Source organism: Arvicanthis niloticus, chromosome 9 (genome assembly GCF_011762505.2).
Source record: "Arvicanthis niloticus isolate mArvNil1 chromosome 9, mArvNil1.pat.X, whole genome shotgun sequence".
Lineage (NCBI taxonomy): Eukaryota > Metazoa > Chordata > Mammalia > Rodentia > Muridae > Arvicanthis > Arvicanthis niloticus.
Genome location: NC_047666.1, coordinates 1,537,579 through 1,558,218, shown reverse-complemented (window position 1 = coordinate 1,558,218; position 20,640 = coordinate 1,537,579). Strand labels below are relative to the sequence as shown.

Here is a 20,640-nt window from a genome sequence, read left to right as displayed (position 1 = left end):
TAATCACATTTACAATGCTCTTTGTGTTTCATGAGATGTATAAAATGAAGGTAACTGAAAAAAATGCTACTTAAAAAAAAATCCATGTTCTATTTTACAAAACAGAAGCATTTCTTTGAGTGTTGCTTTTTTCGTCTGGATAAAAGACTTTGGTAATGTAAGGAATTCTTTGGCAAGCTACTCAGGTACAGAGTGATTTCTGTAAAAGTAAATTTTTATCATCCCCTCTTGAATGAAAGAGTTCAAAACAGAATGTCATACTAAGGGCATGCTTCCACTTTCTTTTATTCTGTGCAAAACAAGCAAAGCGAAGACCATTGAGAAAAAAAGAAAGTTTGATCATCAATACTTGGGCATTAGGTTGTAGACACAAAATACCAAATGCCAACAGTCTTGAAACACTCCAAAGGATTTCCTAGAGATGTAAAATTATTTACTCTCTTTTTGTGTATATATCTTAAGCAAGAGTATAATTTAATATGCTCATTAGCTCTGCTTATTAAAATGCCTGCACTGACAGTGATCCATATAGAAGAATATGAAGTGTATTCCAGAGGAGTTGAGAGGTGCCACACTGCTTTTATTTGTTATGGTGAACATATCTGTGGAAAATAGAAATGTGACATATGGTTGTCTTGTGTGTAAAACAGAAGCACACCTACATAACATGTCAGATTTATTTTAGTGCATGAGTATTAACAAATATTTTACTGTGCAAACATATTGCTTTCAAGAGTACCGGGAATGCTAAAAGTAACTCTCTTTATCTAAGATAAATAAGCTTGTGGGCAGAAACCTTGCTAATTTTAATTAAAAGGTATGCTTGCTAAAACATTGTCAATATATACCTTCTGACCTATACAACTGCAAACAGCATATGACCTAAGAGAAATGAGTTAGATTCTACCTTCTTATATCATATGCCTACAGGTATCATAGTAAAATATTTGACAATCATTTTTTTATTTGCTTATTAGTAACATTAGAATTCACCACTGTGGTTTTGTTTTGCTTATTTCAACTTTCAACAAACGATGTATTTAATAATAAAAATGTGGTTTAGTCTCCATTGCATTGAGTTAACCTTTCAGATGAAAGTTTAAATTTGAACAACCTCAATGTGAGAGATGATATTAGAAATTGAAATTGAAGCTCATTAATACTCTTCAGGAATCAATCTAGAATAAGATACTGTAATCCAAACCTTTTCAATGCTATGTAGTGTCTTTTCACTTTACTATATTCTGCTAGTTTTGATTTAGAAATTAGTATCAATCAAATAGTTAATAATTCTATGCCTGGTTCTTCTAATATAACAATCCTCCTATGTAAGATGGAGTAACAATACAAAATTCCATTTTGTAGCTGCCACTGTATCTGTGTGGGGAAATGATGTGATGATAAGGGTCATCTTCCTGATGTATGAGCAGTTAAGGGACAAGTTGTAGACTGTGGGATCAGGAGATGATTTATTGTTTGTAAGCCCAATGTTCTCATCTGCTCAGTAAAGATAAGGGACCTGTTATTTTAATTCCTTATGTTTATTAAATGAGATATAAATAGAATGATAATGGCTGTTTTTGAGTATCTCAAACTTCCAAATTTTCTGTTGTAGAAAAAATAATCTAGGTATTTATTGGAAGAAAGTAATGTATGAACAATCTGGCATGTATTTTATTACATTTTATTAATTTGTTTTCATAAATGTTACACGTATGAAAAAACTACACAAGTGCAAAAGACTTCTGGCCCCTCTTTGGATGCTTATACAGTTGATTCTTATCCACTCTCATGAATAATGATTACCATAGCCTCACTCTTCCAATGCTTTTCTGATTTGGTAGCATTTCATAAATTTTAACAATTTATGAATTGTTAAAATCATAAAATTAGCCTTCTCCGGATCCATCCCAGTAGCTGAGGCAGACACCCAGCGGGGTCTGCACCCTTGGGGAGACTGTATCCTCAGACATCCCTGGAAGGCCAGTGTGCCCAGGGAGGCAGGTAAGGCCAGTGGCGCACCGCCCTACGCCCCAGATCCACAGCTGGGAGTAGGAAGCTCACAGGACCCCCCTACAGATACCCAACACCACCCCTGCAGAACTCCACTCCCCTTCTGCCCCCTCTGGATCCATCCCTGTAGCTGGAGCAGACACCCAGCGGGGTCTGCACCTTTGTAGAGACTTTATTTATCCTGAGACATCCCTGGGAGGCCAGTGTCCTCAGGGAGGCAGACAACCAGAAGCTCTGCACCCTTGTGGAAACTGTATCCTGAGAAATCCCTGAGAGGCCAGTGTCCTCAGGGAGTCAGGTAGGGCCAGTTGTGCACTGCCCTATGCACCAGAGCCACAGCTGGGAGTAGGAAGCTCTCAGGACAATGCCCTCCCCCCACCACCCCCAGGTACCCAAACCCTGCCCTTGTGGAATTGCACTCCCCCTTCGCTGCTCTCCAGATCCCAGGGGCAGGAGCAGGTATCCAGTGGGTCTATACCCTTGTGGAAACTGCATCTGGAGTCAGTCCAGAGAGGTCAGTGTCCTCAGAGAGGAAGACACCCAGTGGGACTGCACTCTTGTGGAAACTGTATCCTGAGACATCCTAGAGAGGCCACCAACCTCAGAGCAGGGGACACCATACCCAGAGTCATCCTAAAGGAGCCATGGAACCCAGAGCAGCAGTCACCTTATCCTGAGACATTCTAGAGGAACCACGGCACTCAGAGCAGCAAACACCTAGTTGGTCTGCTCTCAAGAAGACATCTTACCCTGAGACATCCTAGAGGAGACACTGTACTCAGAGCAGATGGAGCTCAGGATAACAGGAACACAGAGACATCTGGACCATGAGGAGTTATGACACAACCAAGATAACTGGAAAGACAGTCCCCAGTCAGAACCAGTGAGACAGGGTAACACGAGAGTTAACCAAATGGCAAAAGGCAAGCACAGGAACGTAAACAACAGAAACCAAAGTAACTTGGCATCACCAGAACCCAGTTCTCCTACCATAGCAAGCCCTGAACACCACATCACACAGGAAAAAGAGGACACAGAATTAAAATCACTTCTCATGATGATGTTAGAGGACTTTAAGAAGGTCATAAATAACACTCTCAAAGAATTTGAGGAGAACACAGGTAAACAGGTAGAAGCCCTTAAGAAAATGCAAGAAAACACAACCAAACAGATGAAGGAATTAAACAAAACTGTCCAGGATCTAAAGATGGAAGTAGAAGCAATAAAGAAATCTCAAAAGAAGACTACCCTGGAGATAGAAAACCTAAGAAAAAGACCAGAGGTCATAGATGAAAGCATTAACAACAGAATACAAGAGATATGAGAGAGAATATCATGTGCGGAAGATACCATGGAAAACATTGACACAACTATCAAAGAAAATGCAAAATGCAAAAAGCTCCTAACCCAAAACATCCAGGAAATCCAGGACACAATGAGAAGACCAAACCTAAGGATAATAGGTATAGATGAGGGTGAAGACTCCCAACTTAAAGGGCCAGTAAATATCTTCAACAAAATTATGGAGGAAAACTTCCCTAACCTAAAGAAAGAGATGTCCTTAAATATACAAGAAACCTACAGAACCCCAAATAGACTAGACCAGAAAAGAAATACCTCCCGTCACATAATAATCAAAACATCAAATATACAAAACAAAGAAAAATACTAAAAGCAGTAAGGGAAAAAGGTAAAGTAACATATAAAGGCAGACCTATAAGAATTACACCAGACTTCTCACCAGAGACTATAAAAGCCAGAAGATCCTGGACTGATATCATACAGACCCTAAGAGAACACAAATGCCAGCCCAGACTACTTTACCCAGCAAAACTCTCAATCAATATTGATGGAGAAACCAAAATATTCCATGACAAATCCAAATGTACACAATTTCTTACCACAAATCCAGCCCTTCAAAGGATAATTGGTAGAAAACTCCAATACAAGGAGGGAAACTACAACCTAGAAAAAGCAAGAAAGTAATCTTCCAACAACCCTAAAAGAAGGTAGCTATACAAACATAAAACCATCGCCAATAACAAAAATAACAGGAAACAACATTCATTTTTCCTTAATATCTCTTAATATCAATGGACTCAATTCCCCAATAAAAAGACATAGACTATCAGATTGGATACATAAACAGGACGCAACATTTTACTGCATACAGGAAATGCACCTCTGTGAAAAAGACAGACACTACCTCAGAGTAAAAGGTTGGAAAACAATCTTCCAAGCAAATGGCCCCAAGAAACAAGCTGGAGTAGAAATTCTAATATCAAATAAATTTCAAATCGTTTTTCAACCAAAAGTAATCAAAAAAGATAAAGAAAGACACTTCATATTCATCAAAGGAAAAATGTACCAAGAGGAACTTGCAATTCTGAACATCTATGCCCCAAATGCAAGGGCCCTTTACTAAAGCTTAAAGCATACTTTGCACCTCATACAATAATAGTGGGAGATTTCAACACCCCACTGTCAACTATGGACAGATCATGGAAACAGAAACTAAACTGAGACACAATGAAACTAAAAGAAGTTATGAACCAATTGGACTTAACTGACATCTATAGAATATTTCATCCTAAAATAAAATAATATACCTTTTTCTCAGCACCTCATGGTACCTTCTCCAAAATAGACCATATAATTGGTCACAAAACACCCCTCAACAGATACAAAAAGATTGAAATAATCCCTTGTACCCTATCAGACCACCATGGACTAAGACACGTCTTTGAAATGGACAAAAACAGTGGAAAGCCCAAATACACTTGGAAACTGAACAATGTTCTACTCAATGATAACTTGGTCAAGGAAGAAATAAAGAAAGAAATTAAAGACTTTTTAGAATTAAATGAAAACGAGGACACATCATATCAAACTTTGTGGGACTCCATGAAAGCAATATTAAGAGGAAAAATAATAGCTCTATGTGCCCACAAAAAGAAAATGGAAAGAGCATACATTAATACATTAATAACTTGACAGCACACCTGAAAGCGTTAGAACAAACAGAAGCTAATATACCCAAGAAGAGTAGACGGCAGGAAATAATCAAACTCAGGGCTGAAATCAACCAAGTTGAAACAAAAAGAACTATACAAAATATCAACAAAACCAGGGTTCTTTGAGAAAATCAACAAGATAGACAAACTTTTAGCCAGACTTACCAAAGGGGGCAGAGACAGCACTCAAATTAATAAAATCAGAACTGAAAAGGGAGACATAACAACAGAAACAGAGGAAATTAAAAAAAATCGTCAGATCCTACTACAAAGGCCTATACTCAACAAAATTGGTAAATCTGGATGAAATGAACAATTTTTGAGATAGATACCAGTTACCAAAGTTAAACTAGGAGCAGATGAACCAACTAAACAGTCGCATAACCCCTAAGGAAATAGAAGCGGTCATTAAAAATCTCCCCACCAATAAAATAGAAACAGAAGGAACAATACCCAATTCGTTCTATGAAGCTAAAATTAAGCTCATACCTAAGCCTCATAGAGACCCAACAAAGAAAGTGAACTACAGATCAATCTCTCTTATGAATATTGCTGCAAAAATACTCAATAAAATTCTCACAAACAAAATCCAACAACACATCAAAGCAATCATCCATCATGATCAAGTAGGCTTTATCCCAGGAATGCAAGGATGGTTCAATATTCAGAAATCCATCAATGTAGTCCACTATATAAATAAACTCAAAGAAAAAAAATCACATCATCATCTCCCTAGATGCTGAGAAAGCATTTGACAAAATTCAATATCCCTTCATGTTAAAAGTCTTGGAAAGATGAGGAATTCAAGGTCCATACCAAAACATAGTAAAAGCAATATACAGCAAGCCAATAGCCAACATCAAACTAAATGGAGAGAAACTTGAAGCAATCCCACTAAGATCAGGGACTAGACAAGGCTGACCACTCTCACTCTACCTATTCAATATAGTACTGGAAGTCCTAGCTAGAGCAATTAGACAACAAAAGGAAGTCAAAGGGATACAAATAGGAAAGGAAGAAGTCAAAATTTCACTATGTGCAGATGATATAATAGTATACTTAAGTGACCCTAAAACTTCCACCAGAGAACTCCTAAACCTGATAAACAACTTCAGTAAAGTGGCTGGATATAAAATCAACTCAAACAAATCAGTAGCCTTCCTATACTCAAAAGATAAACAGGCTGAGAACGAAATTAGGGAAATGACACCCTTCACAATAGCCACAAATAATATAAAATATCTTGGAGTGAATCTAACCAAGTAAGTGAAACATCTGTATGACAAGAACTTCAAGAAAGAGAAGAAGATCTTAGAAGATGGAAAGATCTCCCATGCTCCTGGATTGGCAGGATTAATTTAGTAAAAATGGCCATCTTGCCAAAAGCAATCTATATATTCAATGCAATCCCCATCAAAATTCCAAATCAATTCTTCATAGAGATAGAAAGAGCAATTTGCAAATTTATTTGGAACAACAAAAAACCCAGGATAGCAAAAACTATTCTCAACAAAAAAAGAATTTCTGGGGGAATCACCGTCCCTGACCTCAAACTATACTACAGGGCAATAGTAATAAAAACTGCATAGTATTGGTACAGAGACAGGCAGGAAGATCAATGGAATAGAATTGAAGATCCAGAAATGAGCCCACATACTTATGGTCACTTGATCTTTGACAAAGGAGCTAAAACCATCCAGTGGAAAAAGGACAGCATTTTCAGCAAATGGTGCTGGTTCAACTGGAGGTCAACATGTAGAAGGATGCAAATCAATCCATTCATATCTCCTTGTACAAAGCTCAAATCCAAGTGGATAAAAGACCTTAACTTAAAAGCAAATACACTGAAACTAATAGTAGAAAGGTGGGGAAGACCCTTGAATATCTAGGCACAGGGGAAAGGTTCCTGAACAGAACACAAATGGCTTATGCTCTAAGATCAAGAATTGACAAATGGGACCTCATAAAATTACAAAGCTTCTGTAAGGCAAAGTACATTGTCAACAAGACAAAAACGGCAACGAATAGATTGGGAAAAGATCCTAACCAATCCTACGTCTGAAAGAGGGCTAATATCCAAGATATACAAAGAACTCAAGAAACTATACTCTAGACAACCATATAACCCTATTAAAAATGGGGTACAGAGCTAAACAAAGAATTCTCGGTAGAGGAAACTTGAATGGCTAAGAAGCACCTTAAGAAATGCTCAACATCCTTAGTCATTAGGGAAATGCAAATCAAAACAACACTGAGATGTAGGGCACTGAGCTGAGAGACAACCAGGTGTCTGGTTGAAAGAGTTTCAAACCCCGGAAACCCTTTTGAGGGACAGTAGGCCATTTGGCTTTGTTCCTGGCCCCCTGGTGCTCTCAGCTTCTGCCCTTTACCGCTTCACAGCCCCTCCCTCAGAGAGGTTGAGAGGTCTACGACCAGACCATCGGGTCATGTAGGAATGGTGCCCCAGGCTCTCCTCACATGCATATGAGGCATCCCCAAAACCTAGACTAAGCCAATGAGGTTACCTGTTGCTAAAACCTTCACCCACCCCAAACTGTATATATTGAGCCTAATTGAGAAGTAAAACACACACAAGAACCATCCAGGCATCCGTGAACTTCCTTTCGTCGTTGACCCGCCCGCAACCCTTCTCCTTTACCTGGCCTTTGACCCGCCGCCGCTACCTGGCTGGCACTTCCCGGCTTGAGAGCTGTAACCCTTTAGAGCCCACTGGGCTCCTACCTAGCCGGCACTTCCCGGCTTAAGAGCTGTAACGCTTCAGAGCCTGCTAGGCTCTTCTGCTATCTAGCTGCATTCCCCGGCTAAACAAAGAGCTGTACCACTTGGCAACCAGCTGGCTCTCCCTGGAGCCTGCCTGGAACGCCTGGCTGCCTTTCCGTCAGCTAGACTGGCTCCTTATCGGCCTGGCCCGAGCCTGGACCAGTTCAACACGGAGTAGCAGGGGCAACACCTGGAGAAGATTAGCCAGCAACAATGGCAGACGCCAGCGACAGGGGCAGACAATCTCCCCTTCCCCACTCACGCCCTGCCACCAGCCGGGACACTGCCGTGGGACATCTGCAGGACCAGGTCCTGAGATACCACCTGACATCAGTCAGAATGGCTAAGATCAAAAACTCAGGTGATGGTAGATCCTGTCAAGGATGTGGAGAAAGGAACACTCCTCTATTGTTGGTGGGTTTGCAAGCTGGTACAACCACTCTGGAAGTCAGTCTGGCGGTTCCTCAGAAAACTGGACATAGCATTACCTGAGGATCCAGCTATACCACTCCTGGGCATATACCCAGAAGATGCTCCAACATATAATAAGGACATATGCTCCACTATGTTCATAGCAGCCTTATTTATAATAGCCAGAAGCTGGAAAGAACCCAGATGTCCCTCAACAGAGGAATGGATACAAAAAATGTGGCACATCTACACAATGGAGTATTACTCAGGTATTAAAATTAATGAATTCAAGAAATTTTTAGGCAAATGGATGGATCTAGAAATTATTATCCTGAGTGAATTAACCCAATCACAAAAGAACACACATGGTAATTACTCACTGTTAAGCGGATGTTAGCCCAAAAGCTTGGAATAGTGGAGACTCAACCAGCAGACCACTTGAAGCACATGAAGAAAGAAGACCAAGAGTTGACTCCTCAGTTCTCCTTAGGACGAGTAACAAAAATACTCAAGGGAGCAAATATGGAAACAAAACATGGGACAGAAACTGAAGGAGGAGCCATCAGGAAACCATTCCACTTGGGTATCCATCCCATGTACAGTCACCTAAGCTAGACACTGATGTGGATGGCTGGAAGTGCATGCTGTCAAAAACATGATATAGCTGTCTCCTTAGAGGTCTGCCAAAGACTAACACATTCAGAGGATGATGCTCACAGCTAATCACTCTTATGATCAAGGGTTTCCCAATGGAGAACTTAGAAGACTGAAGGAGCAGAAAGGGTTTGTGACCCCAGGAGGAAAGCAACAATACCAAACAACCAGAGCCCCCCAGGGTCTAAACCACCAGCCTGGGAGCACATAGGGAGGGACCTAGGACTCCAGTGTAGGGGAGGATGGCCTTGTCAGGCATAGGTGGGAGTGGAATTTATTGGTCCCATAAAAAATGAACACAGAATGGGGGTGGGAAGTGAGGGTGAGGAGGGGGTAGTGTGGGGGATAGGTGCAGGCACTGCCTCATAGAAGCATGAGGGGACTGATGGGATAGGAGGTTTCTGGGTGGTGGGAGAAAGTGTGCGGGTAAGGGGATAAAATCTGAAATGTAAATATAATACCTCATTTAAAAAATAAAACAAAAAAACAAAAAACAAAAAAAAGAAAAGAAGAAAGGAAAAAATGGTGATTTAATAACACAAATGGAAGGATTTAGAAATTTAGGAGGTAGTTTATGTTAATGGAAACAGCATCATAGAAACAGGAAAATCACACCCTCACAGAAGCACAAGGAGAAGGGATGGTATAAGGGGTTCCTGGGTGGTGGGGGGAATGGAGTAAGGGGATAAAATTTGAAATGTAAATATTATAACCAATTTAAAAAGGGAAAAAAGAGAAAAGTTGTTAGAACCAAAATCTTTAATAAAATGTCAGCCCTCTAAAAAAATCATATTGATAACTAAAACTTGTTTTGAGAATTGTATATTGCAGAATACAAAGCCTTGGTGTATCTACTCATCAAGCATACTGAGGAGACCTGCCCAAACCTCCAATGTCCTGGAATTTAATCTGGATGCAGTGAAGACACAGTGTCAGAGGCTTATCAACTTACTCTTCCCCCCACCCCTCTTCTAATATCTCAACGCCCTTAATCAGCTTGAAGAAGTTAAAGAAGAGTCAGTGCCCCTATTCCCTGGGCTTGGGGACTAAGGTGGTTAATATTGGTCTATCTTTCTAGGGAAAAGTAGTAGTTTTGTTGGAACAGGGAGGATTAGTTAGGACTTATTGCATAGCCATAACCTAATGGTAGAAATCTGTATAATTAGTATCAAGATGAAGTTATAATTTCTTAAATGGTACAAAATTTAATTTCAAATTTTAGGTTTTCATTGGTACAAGTTTGTTATTGATATAAAAATGAGATGAATATTGGTACTCTCATGGGCATTGTGTCTGTATAACACATTTAGGAATACAAGGCTTAAACCCAGTCATTCTTTAACTTTTTTAACAGATTTGAGATGGTTAGCCTGTGAGTTAAGGGACTATAGCAAATTCATGGCTTGGAGTTTATTGTTAAGGTGTTCTCTATGTTTTATTTAGAAATAGCTGAGAGGAGTTAACAGACAACAGTCCAGGTTACCTTATATGGATAGTTGGTTTTCAAAACGTCAGAAGTACACAGAATTGATGTTACAAACATTTCTATATTAATGTTCATTTTGATTAGAGTCCTGTCTGCTCCTGACAGCTTCCTGTCTTGGATTCTAAGAAGAAATTGAGCATCCTTGGAGATACTCCAGTTGTACAGAGACAGTCACTAGGCAAGAATTGCCTCTTTCCATCTACAGACCAATTACTGTCTAGAAAAGGACACACTTGTAGAATAGTCAACTGATTATATCTGCCTAGACAGAGTAATCAGCCCTTAATAATTCTGCAGCACTAAGGTCTGTCAGATGATTCTGGGCCAGAAGGCTGAAGATTCGATGCTCCAATGTTCTGTAGTATAAGGGCTGTCCAGGTGTTCAGTGGTCTCTACAAATTGGCTAAGTTTTAGAAGCTATGCTTTGTGCTTTCCATAATTTCAGTTAACTCAGTCATTCTAGATTTCTGACGGGGTTAAAGACCTATAGTCTCATAGCCAATCCTGGCTATTTACTTTGAGAGAAAAGATCTGAGTGGAAGGTTTTCAGTTGACATTTATTCTAAGCCAAGAAAAAAAGCCAGGTTCAAAACTAAGTGTTTTAGTTAGGAGAGACGACAGAGGTTCTGGTTAGTCAACAAAATAATGAACTGGGTATTAGGATTATCTTGTACCCCACTGGTAAAAATAGGAATAATTATGCTCTAATTGTATTTTGAGAGAAAAGTGTTATTTTAACAGGAAGGGTGATATGTAGGAGGAGCTAAGGGGGAAGGATTATGGAGAGGAAGAGTTGGAGTAAGGAGAGGAGAAGATGAAGGAGAGGAGAAGCAAGGTGATGAGAGAGAGAAAGAGAGAGAAGGGGGGGGCAAGGAAGCAGATGTCCATGTGTCTCCACCCGTCAAAGACAGTTTATATATCTAGGTTGGGTATTGGGTTACACTTCTGATTGAGCAGTACTAAATGTATAAAGCCTTTGACTAACACTTTAAAAAATTGTATAAAAGCAAAAAGGAAAAGGGGACATGGGATAGGGGTTTTCTAGGGAGGGGAAATGGGGAAAGGGATGGTATCTGAAATGTAAATAAAATATAAAATAAAATAAATCATAAGATTAATCATAAAATTCTCTTAGACTATTTAGTTTCTTAGAAATTTTATGTCATGTAATATCACTTTATACTTAATTTTCTATATATAAATAATTCTTAAATATTTGATGGAACTAACCATGAGGCATATATATTGGTGTCTTGTTAAGCCAATCAAATAGCATAGCTACAAAAGTACACATAACACAAAAAGCTCTTGTGTGACTGATACTAATGATGTATGTAATACATCAATTTAATTTCTCATTCTGTGAAACAAGATATGGCATAATCCCTGAACTCAATAAGCTGGAAGTTGACCACAAATTGTGTTAAAATATACTTTGATCTGAAATGATCACCTGGAATATGTTTTTGATATTGTAATTATAATTTAAAAAGTACTGTGATCATAACTGAAAATCATGCTAAATGTTACTTATATGGTAAACTGGTTTATGATATTTTTTGGCTTTATATCTCAGGAGGCAGCATACTATAGATGTTCAGCAAATGTTTCAATAAACAAAAAAATCCTGAATAAGTAATTAAATGGAAATTCTGGAAACTCACATATGCCATTGTTTTTGTGAATATTTTTAAAGACATCACACTGAACCTAATCTCCTGAATATTTCAGCCTCTTATTTTTACAATGCATAATATGCTCATAATTGTCAGTGTTACATATTTTTATTACATTGTTATATTTTATTACATTATTACATTAATATATTTTATTACAGTATTACATGTTACATATTTTGTAATGTAGGGTTAATCATTGTCAAGTGGCAAAAACTAACCATGAAATGTATAAATCTGTTTAATAATTCAACTGAAAGGATTTCAAATTGAAAAAAATAACACATAAATTAATAATCTTTCTGAAATTATAAGTATTTCCTCTAGATTATATGATATACTTAAAAACATATATGTATAATAAAATATTTAGAACAAATAAAAATGGCATTTCTCAAATTCTGAATAAAGTTTTCTTCTAACTTGACATGATACATTTTATACTCTGCAAATGTTTGGTTAAAAATTAGTCAAAGATAGTTGATATATCTAGGTTGGGTATTGGGTTACAGTTCGGATTTAGCATTACCAAACTTATAAAGCCTTTGATTAACATTAAAAAATATTGTATAAAAGCAAAAAGGAAAAGGGGTATGGGAAAGGGGTTTTCTAGGGAGGGAAATGGGAAAAGGGGATGACATCTGAAATGTAAATAAAATATCCAATAAAAAATAAAATAAACAAATTAGCATCTAATTGTGTATGCATATTTATGGTGAATATATTTGTACAAATCCAGAGAGACTGAGGTTAGGAAAGCAAAAACTTCAGAGTTGTGCTCATCAAAATCTTAATACATTCATGTTTACTTATTTATTTTGAAATTAAAATAGTTGACTCAGCTAAAAGAGTGTGAGTCACTAAACTGTAAACAACTCAACCATTTCCTTTTACCTTTAAATTTACAATTCATGCAGAATAATGCAGCTTGCCAGGTTTAAGAAAAAAAATTCAATAGAAGACTTTCTCATTAAGTAAAAATGTGCATTGTGTAATGAGGGATAGAAGGAGAATTTATGTTTGTATCCTGAAGATTAAAATGTAGTAGATGATTTAGGAGACAACATAGGAAGATTTAAATCACATTAGTCAGGAGAAAGAATGCGTTAAACCTACATGTCTTAGTTGGTGGAAATGATCTATTTCTGTAGCAAACAAAGCATTTTATTTAGGAATAAGAAAGTCATTTTTGTTCACACATTTAAGACATTTATTTGTCACTTAAAATCTCTAGAGATATTTTCGGAAGAAAAATGTGTTTATTGATAAAGTAGTGGGAAGGTAAATGAGTAAATATGCTGCTAGGACAACAATGTCACAATAAATTACTCTGACAGGTACAATAATGATTCTGAGGTAAATATTGTCAAGTGTGATCATCTGTCTTAAAATAGTTACATCAAGACTCCAGTCAGGTAAGCAGGTAGCCTAACTGTGGAGCTTCACCTCTTCTTTCTCTCTTCTAAATCCAATTCTCTAGTCTCATCTCCACCTTTACAGTAGACCAAGTACTGAGGCTTTCCCTTCCTCTGCCTACATCACCAACTGATCACTCTGACCTTCTCCTTTAACCTTCCACCTTATGCATCCTGTTATCCTAACCTCAAAGAACAGCAGACTTTCCTTGGGAACACTCCAAGCCCCTCAACCCAGAAAAAAAAAAAAAAAAAAAAAAAAAAAAAAAAAAAAAAAAAAAAAAAAAAACATAAGTTAGTTATAGATCTCTTCTTCCTACTCACCTGCAAATCCTATCCCCAGACTCACTCCCAGCTCTGGACCCGACCACCTGCCATTGCCTCACCTCTTCCATTGCCACCTTCTCCAAAAGATCACAAAGATCTTTTCCTCCAACTTTTCTTTTCCCTACTGATCATGTTCTCCCAGTTCCTAGCTCCAGTGGGCATTCCCTGGGAACTCACAGGTTATTGTAGCCAAAGAAGCAGATATGATAACATGCAGATCTTTATTCCTTATATCTTCTACTTCCAAGTTTCCAGTGTCATCTCTATCTCTGTAGCTGACTACCTCCTGTGGTCTCCCATACCTCTCTTCACCTATCTCCTGTAGATCATGAATATTTACTTCTCCAACATTCTTCCCCATTCAATCCTTTGTTCTACAAATCAGAAGGTGTTCTCTGGGAACCCAATGGCTCAACCTAACAGAGAAGCAGGTAGGCCAGCAAGCTCATCAACGTGCTGTAAGTCTTCACTCTACCTCCTTTTTGCCATATTCAAACCCCCACTCTCATCCCCAGTTCTGTACCAGACTACCATCTGTAAGCTATTATTGCTCTCTTCCCCAGATCCTTATGAATCAGCCTGCTCCCCATCCTGTGAACCCTCACCACCAAGCAAGAACTCTCCATTTCTAAGTGTCGAATCCTAATACCTAGAAACACAGATCCCAGGGACCACACCTATCAGGATCCCAGAAAAATATCCTACCAGGAGACATACTGCTTTCACACCCTCCTAAGAAACAGAGACAGCAAAAATAGCCAAGGAACAAACCACCTACTCAACAAACTTAAGACCAGATATCAGATTTAGAATTAACTCCTCAATGACTTAAATGCTTACACATTAGTGTAAAAATACAATAAGATCCAGGACAATTCATCTCTTCAAGAGCCCAGTAACATTACTACAGTTAGCCCTGAGTATTACCACATAGCTGAAGCATTAGACAAAGACCTTAAAACAGCTTGTATGAAGATAATAGAGATCCATATAAAGGAGATGAATAAACCACTTAAAGAAATCTATGAAAACATTAGCAATAGAAGGAAGTAAATAAAACTGTTCAAGACTTCAATATGGAAATCAAAATTAGCAAAGAAAACCCAAACTGAATTAAAATCTGGAATGGAGAAATTTAGGAAATCAAATAGGAATCCTCACCAACAGAATATAAGAGGTAGAAGAAAGAATGTTGGGTATTAAATACATGATAAATGGATACTCCCATCAAAGAAAATTTTACTGAGTAAGATCTATAACTCTTGTGCATTTGATTTTCATGTAAGGTACTGAACATTTTTTGTCTCTATAACCCAATATACATATACAATTTATATAATAGATGACATGATTTTTTCTTACAAACAATAATATTTTTCTGAAGCTTTGATTCTGATGACAAACTATAAGGAAATAATCCCATTGATCATGTGTTTCTATACACATAAGGTTTTACTCCTGCTGTACCTGAATGACTGACTTGCCAGATCAGTTGTCCAGAGACCAGTCATTAATTTTCAGGAATCTTTCTCTAAGTTCGTGTGCCTACAACTAAATGATAGAGACTTTCAGATACATACATATAATGCTTTATGAAAATGTATAGGGTATGTAACTTAATTAGTAAAATTATTTTTTTAGACATAATCCATTTGGGAAACATGAAGCGGTGTGTAAAGAAAATCAACTCATTTATTTCTGCATGAAGCCATTGCCCTCACACTCACTCCATCTTTTGTCCTAGGTGATATCTTGTTATCCCTCTTAACATAAAACTTAAAACTTATATGAGAATTCAAAATTGTGTGACACACCTATGCTTTCTGCTGGACCTTAATACAATAGATGGTAGAGAAGCAAGAGTGGCTTTTACTCCCTGTGGAGGTGAATGAATACTTTCTCTACCTTGAGTTACTTTCCTTTTATTGAAGACTTAAAGGGACAGTACATCTAAGTGAGCAACTCAGGAGCATCACCCAGCTACTGTTTCCCTACATCAGAAAAAAATTCTCACACACTTGCCACTGGTCTTCCTGGCAGTTAGGAAATAGTATCCTTTCTTCACTATGAATGTGTCAACATGAAAAATGCAGTTTTTACTTCAAAAGAAATTAGAGAATTTATTCTGGAGACAAATATGAATGCCTGTGGTCTAGGAACATAGACGTAGGTATTCTCAAATTCTGTGCTCCACAATCAGTGTTTTGATTTTACAGAACAAAACAAACTGTTGACCAAATAGAGCGATGAGGATATAGATAGCTGGGTTAGAGCAAAGTTCAGCCATTGGTCCCAGGTTTTAGATGTAATCTGATGGCATTTTAGCTTTTGTAGTGGTTAAATACCACTGGACTCTTAAAAATATGTTTTAAGGTAGTGATAGTCTCTGGAGGTCAGTTTTTAAAAAACAAACTAATGAGAAGTAGTCAAACATAATCTTTCAAGAAAATGAACAAGATGTTAATGTTTCTGAATGATCAAGAGACAATATAGGAAAAAATTATAAGTGAAGTAGACTAACTGGAGACAACTCTGGGACCAACAAAAGCAGATAATTTGTATATTAATGAAGAGAGAAATATGAAGATAACTTAAAAACAAAATAATCTTTGTGTGTGCTTGATGCCAGAGGAAGTAAGAAGCAGGAGTCACATTTCTTAGAAATAGGTGGTTCTTAGATACCATGTGGGTTCTGGGAACTTAACTTAGGTCTTCTATAGGGGTAACAAGTGTTTTTAATTCCTGAGTCTTCTGTTCAGCACCACCATGTGAAAATATCCTTATATACAGGCTTTTCCTTTCCTTTCTTTTCTTAACTTTAATCTTTTAAATTTGTATTTAATCTAGTAAAGAGAAGCATATAATTTTTTGTTTAAGTGCATGGTAATAGTTTTTTTCTTGTAAAATTGAAAATAATTTTAACTTTTCTTTAACACACACACAAACTTGATGGTGCCTTTTTGTCTTTTAATATTTTAAGTAACATTTAGAAGACATTTTAAAATAAAGCAATTGTATTTCTATTGAAAATCAGGGAGTTATATCTGAAACAGAAAGCTTGCCTATAATATCTTAATAGCTATCATCTACAAATATATGTAATAGTTGGTAACAATGTTGTTGGTTTTTAAACAAATTTAAGTTGTCATTGTCTGATACAAAACTTTCTTATTTTAAATTTTTTCTTTACTGGACACAGTGAAGGTATGGCACATAATGCTTTGATGTATGCACACAACAGAGGGGACTGACTATTTTTCTTTATAATGTGCAAGCATACTACAGTGTGATGGCAATTACTCTATGAGCAGAACATGTCACAAGTAACTCTTTGAAAAGATTTATACATGGAAAATTAAAATAGAATAGAATCCAATTTATACAAACCTATAAGAATAAATAAGTAAAAACCACAACGTAACAGGCATATTTGTTAATTTATACTTTCTTATGTTTCTAGGATAAATAAGGATACATGTTATATTTAATATGTAAGTACATTTTCAGACATTTTTTTATTAATCAATAAATAATGGTAATATACAAACTGCAGCACTCACAGAAACCCTATGCCTATTTTTTGGCTGTTGAAAATAAATATTAGCTTTAGTGTGTGTGCTCCATGAAATGAAGATGATTATTTTAATACTGTTCGTACATTTTTATAAAAATAATTATAATACCCAATTGCTATTTTATACATGATTTATGCTATTGAGTAAGACTTGCAAAGGGATACTGCTATAGTTAAATCAAGAGTGATATTAAAAAATCATCCTCTAAAGTAAACAGGTGAAAAATTCTGAAACGATAAATTATGTTTTTGAAATTGAAAGTAGTAATTTGTGAGCATGTTTTTATATATTCACTAATGGAGAAAAAGACAAAGGGAAAGGGGGGTAGTGGAAAAAGTCAAGAGAGTTATCAAGATCACAATGTAAAGTGTTGTTATTAAAGGGCGATACACCCACTGACTCTAAGAAGTTAAACAAGAAAGAAGCCCAAATGAGGATGCCTCAATTATACCTAGAAGGGGGAACAAAATAATTATGTGAGGCACAAGGAGAAAGGGCCCTGGGTAGGAGAGGGAAGAGGTAAAGAGAAAAGGGGCACATAATCAGTTTGTGAGGGAGACAGAAGAGAAGCCCGAAAGGAGAAACTCAGGAGAGTGAATGGAAATACGCAGCTGCAAGTACTGGAAGGATCCTCTAGAAAATTCTAGAGACCTGGGATGGGGGAGGTTACAGACTCAATGTGAGTTAATTACCTTAGCCAAATTCTTAACAGTGATGGAACCTGAAGAGACAACCTCCAGTAGTTTGACAGGGCCCCCAGTGGAAGGATGGAGACACCAATCCACCTTCAAATATTTTGACCCAAAATTGTTTTTGTCCAAAAGAAATGCAAGACAAAAAAGGAGCATAGACTCAACAAATGACAAACCAGTGACTGGTACACCATGGGATCCATCCCAGAGGTGACACAAAAACCCTGATACTCTTACTGATGTTATGTTGTGCTTGTAGATAGCCTAGCACGGTTGTCCCCTGAGAAGCCCAACAAGCAGCTGAAGGAGTCAGATGCAGATGCACACAGCCAAACATTTGACTGAGGACCTAGACGACTATGGAAGAGTCGGGGGAGGGGAGGATTGAAGGAGCTGAAGGGGATGACAACCCCATAGGAAGACCAACTGTGTCAAGTAACCAGGAGCCTGGGGAGCTCCCAGAGACTAAGCCACTTATGAGTTTACATACACTAGTCTGAGGTTCAAGGCACATATGTAGCAGAGGACTGACTTGTCTAGCCTCAGTGGGAGAGGATGCTCCTAATCCTGTAAAAGACTTGATACTCCAAAGAGGGGCTATGCTGGGGGGGGTGTGGAGCACCCTCTCAGAGGCAAAAGGGAGGAGGAATAGGGGAAAAACTCTGAGATGGGGGCCGTGTGGGACAACATTTGGGATATGAGTAAATTAGATAATTAATTAATAAAATAAATGAATAAATAAATAAATAAATAAAGGGCAATCCTGAAGCTGTATCTTTGAGGAACGTGGTTTGTTTCCTCTGCGTTGACAGATGATAATTCATAGCTTTTGAGGAAATCAAAAGTGGTTTTTGTTATCTAGTAATTGACCCCTGATTTGGTCTTTGTTGTCACTTCATAGTGTCTTTAATTGAATTCCTCTTGAAAATATTCTGACTATTCAAGTTGATGAAAAAAGTATATGATGGGAATGCTTTACAAAAGAGAATGACATATTGCCTTGTCTATATATAAAGATTTCACATGTAAACCACCTAAAAGAAGTGAATAAACTCTAGAAAACCTTAGAAAATTCAAAAATGTTTTAGTATGTTAGATCCTAAAATAATGCTTAAATAGATAAAAATCAATAAGAGCACATACAATGTTCATGTGTAAATAAAAATATTTATAGCTTTATTTAACACCATAGTTTGCACCCAGCATTTGGTCATTCATACATATGTAACATAAAGATCCAAATAATTTAATGGCATATTTCTATACATTACTGTTGATAATTAGAATTACTTTATTGTGTACTTACAAAGAGTAGTGGCTCATTGAGACCTCCTTTTCTCTCCTGAGCCCTGTGGCCAATCTACTGAACAACATCCTGCCTATAACACTGAATGATCCTTACAAACTGTGCCTCTCATGGGTAACTTCTGGACACTCTGAAGTTTGATAAGGTGGGAATATTATAGGAAGGCAAGAGAAAGAGACCCACAGAGGTTTAACTCAGGGTAAAGGCCTCTTCTTATACCACATACATCAACAAACTTCATTCAATAGCTAAGTTTGTTTATCTGCTTTTTAAGAACATAATTTTCTTCTGTTTCTGAATTACATTCTGTGGTTAGATACTTGTTCCATTTGAAGATACCCAGTGTCACCTCCTCGTGTTAATGTGATGGAAAGAGGTTACAAATAATCCAGTTCATCCTTGGGAACTACCCCACTAAGATGAGGTAACAAACGCTTCATTTCCAATCTGTCTGATGCATATAGAATGTAACATAATTAGCACAAAGTTTATCAACAAAAAAGAAGCCTGAATGATCTAGATAAAGAGGATGATCAAATAATGTTACTGCCACGTGGAATATCACATCTTAGGAATTTGTATATGGAGATTATCTTTAAATAAAAGGATATGTTCTTATAAAAAATACAGTAAGTAAAAGCAAACAGGTCCATTGAATCTTCATTAATATTCTGTGGCAATTGTTTAGAAATGCAAAAGTATACAGTGCTTAGGATGAAACAATTTCTGTCTTACACATTCTGCAAAATAGTTAACAGAAGGATTCATAGAAAAATTGATTTCACTCAATATTTAACATATCAAAGATCAGTGATGAATTATTTGTGGTCAAATGATTACTAAATCTAGCTTGAAATATATACTGGTTTAAATAAGCTTCCAGTGCATGTAGGATTCCACAGGGCCTTGAAAAGAAGAAAACAAAAAGAAATGAATGGCAAATAACAAAACAAAATGAAATTTTAAATGAAGATTTTAAATGTATAAATACTTAAATAAAAAAATACAGATTGACATGAAACTCTTCTGTTGGTAATTTTATGTCAAAATTTGTTATTAGCATTTACAAAGAATATTTATTTTATTGAGGTAAATGGAAAGAATGAAACATTGGCATAAAAATGAATTTTTCCTTCTTTCAAACAAGTACAAAATAGTTTTCCTCAACACTTTATGCATTTCTCAAGTGAAAAACAACCTGATAAACAGCCTAATAATTGACCAGTAGTACAAAGTTCTCTTGAAGAGTTTGTGTACTACAATTACTATCCAAGCCCTACACACAAAGAT

General features: G+C 37.0%; 1 protein-coding gene across 2 annotated transcripts in view; it reads right to left on the bottom strand.

Moving 5' to 3' along the window:
- Ccser1 (coiled-coil serine rich protein 1) overlaps window positions 1-20,640 on the bottom strand; it is a 1,108,363-nt gene that overhangs the window by 476,465 nt on the left and 611,258 nt on the right. The window contains exon 10 of one of the 2 annotated variants that reach the window (XM_034511176.2): window positions 19,192-20,255. The exons of the other annotated variant lie outside the window; for it this stretch is intronic. Within the exon in view, the coding sequence (XP_034367067.1) occupies window positions 20,196-20,255 (60 nt within the window). The 3' untranslated portion in view covers window positions 19,192-20,195. Of the gene's footprint in view, window positions 1-19,191; window positions 20,256-20,640 lie in introns of those variants that run through there. 2 annotated transcript variants of the gene reach the window in all.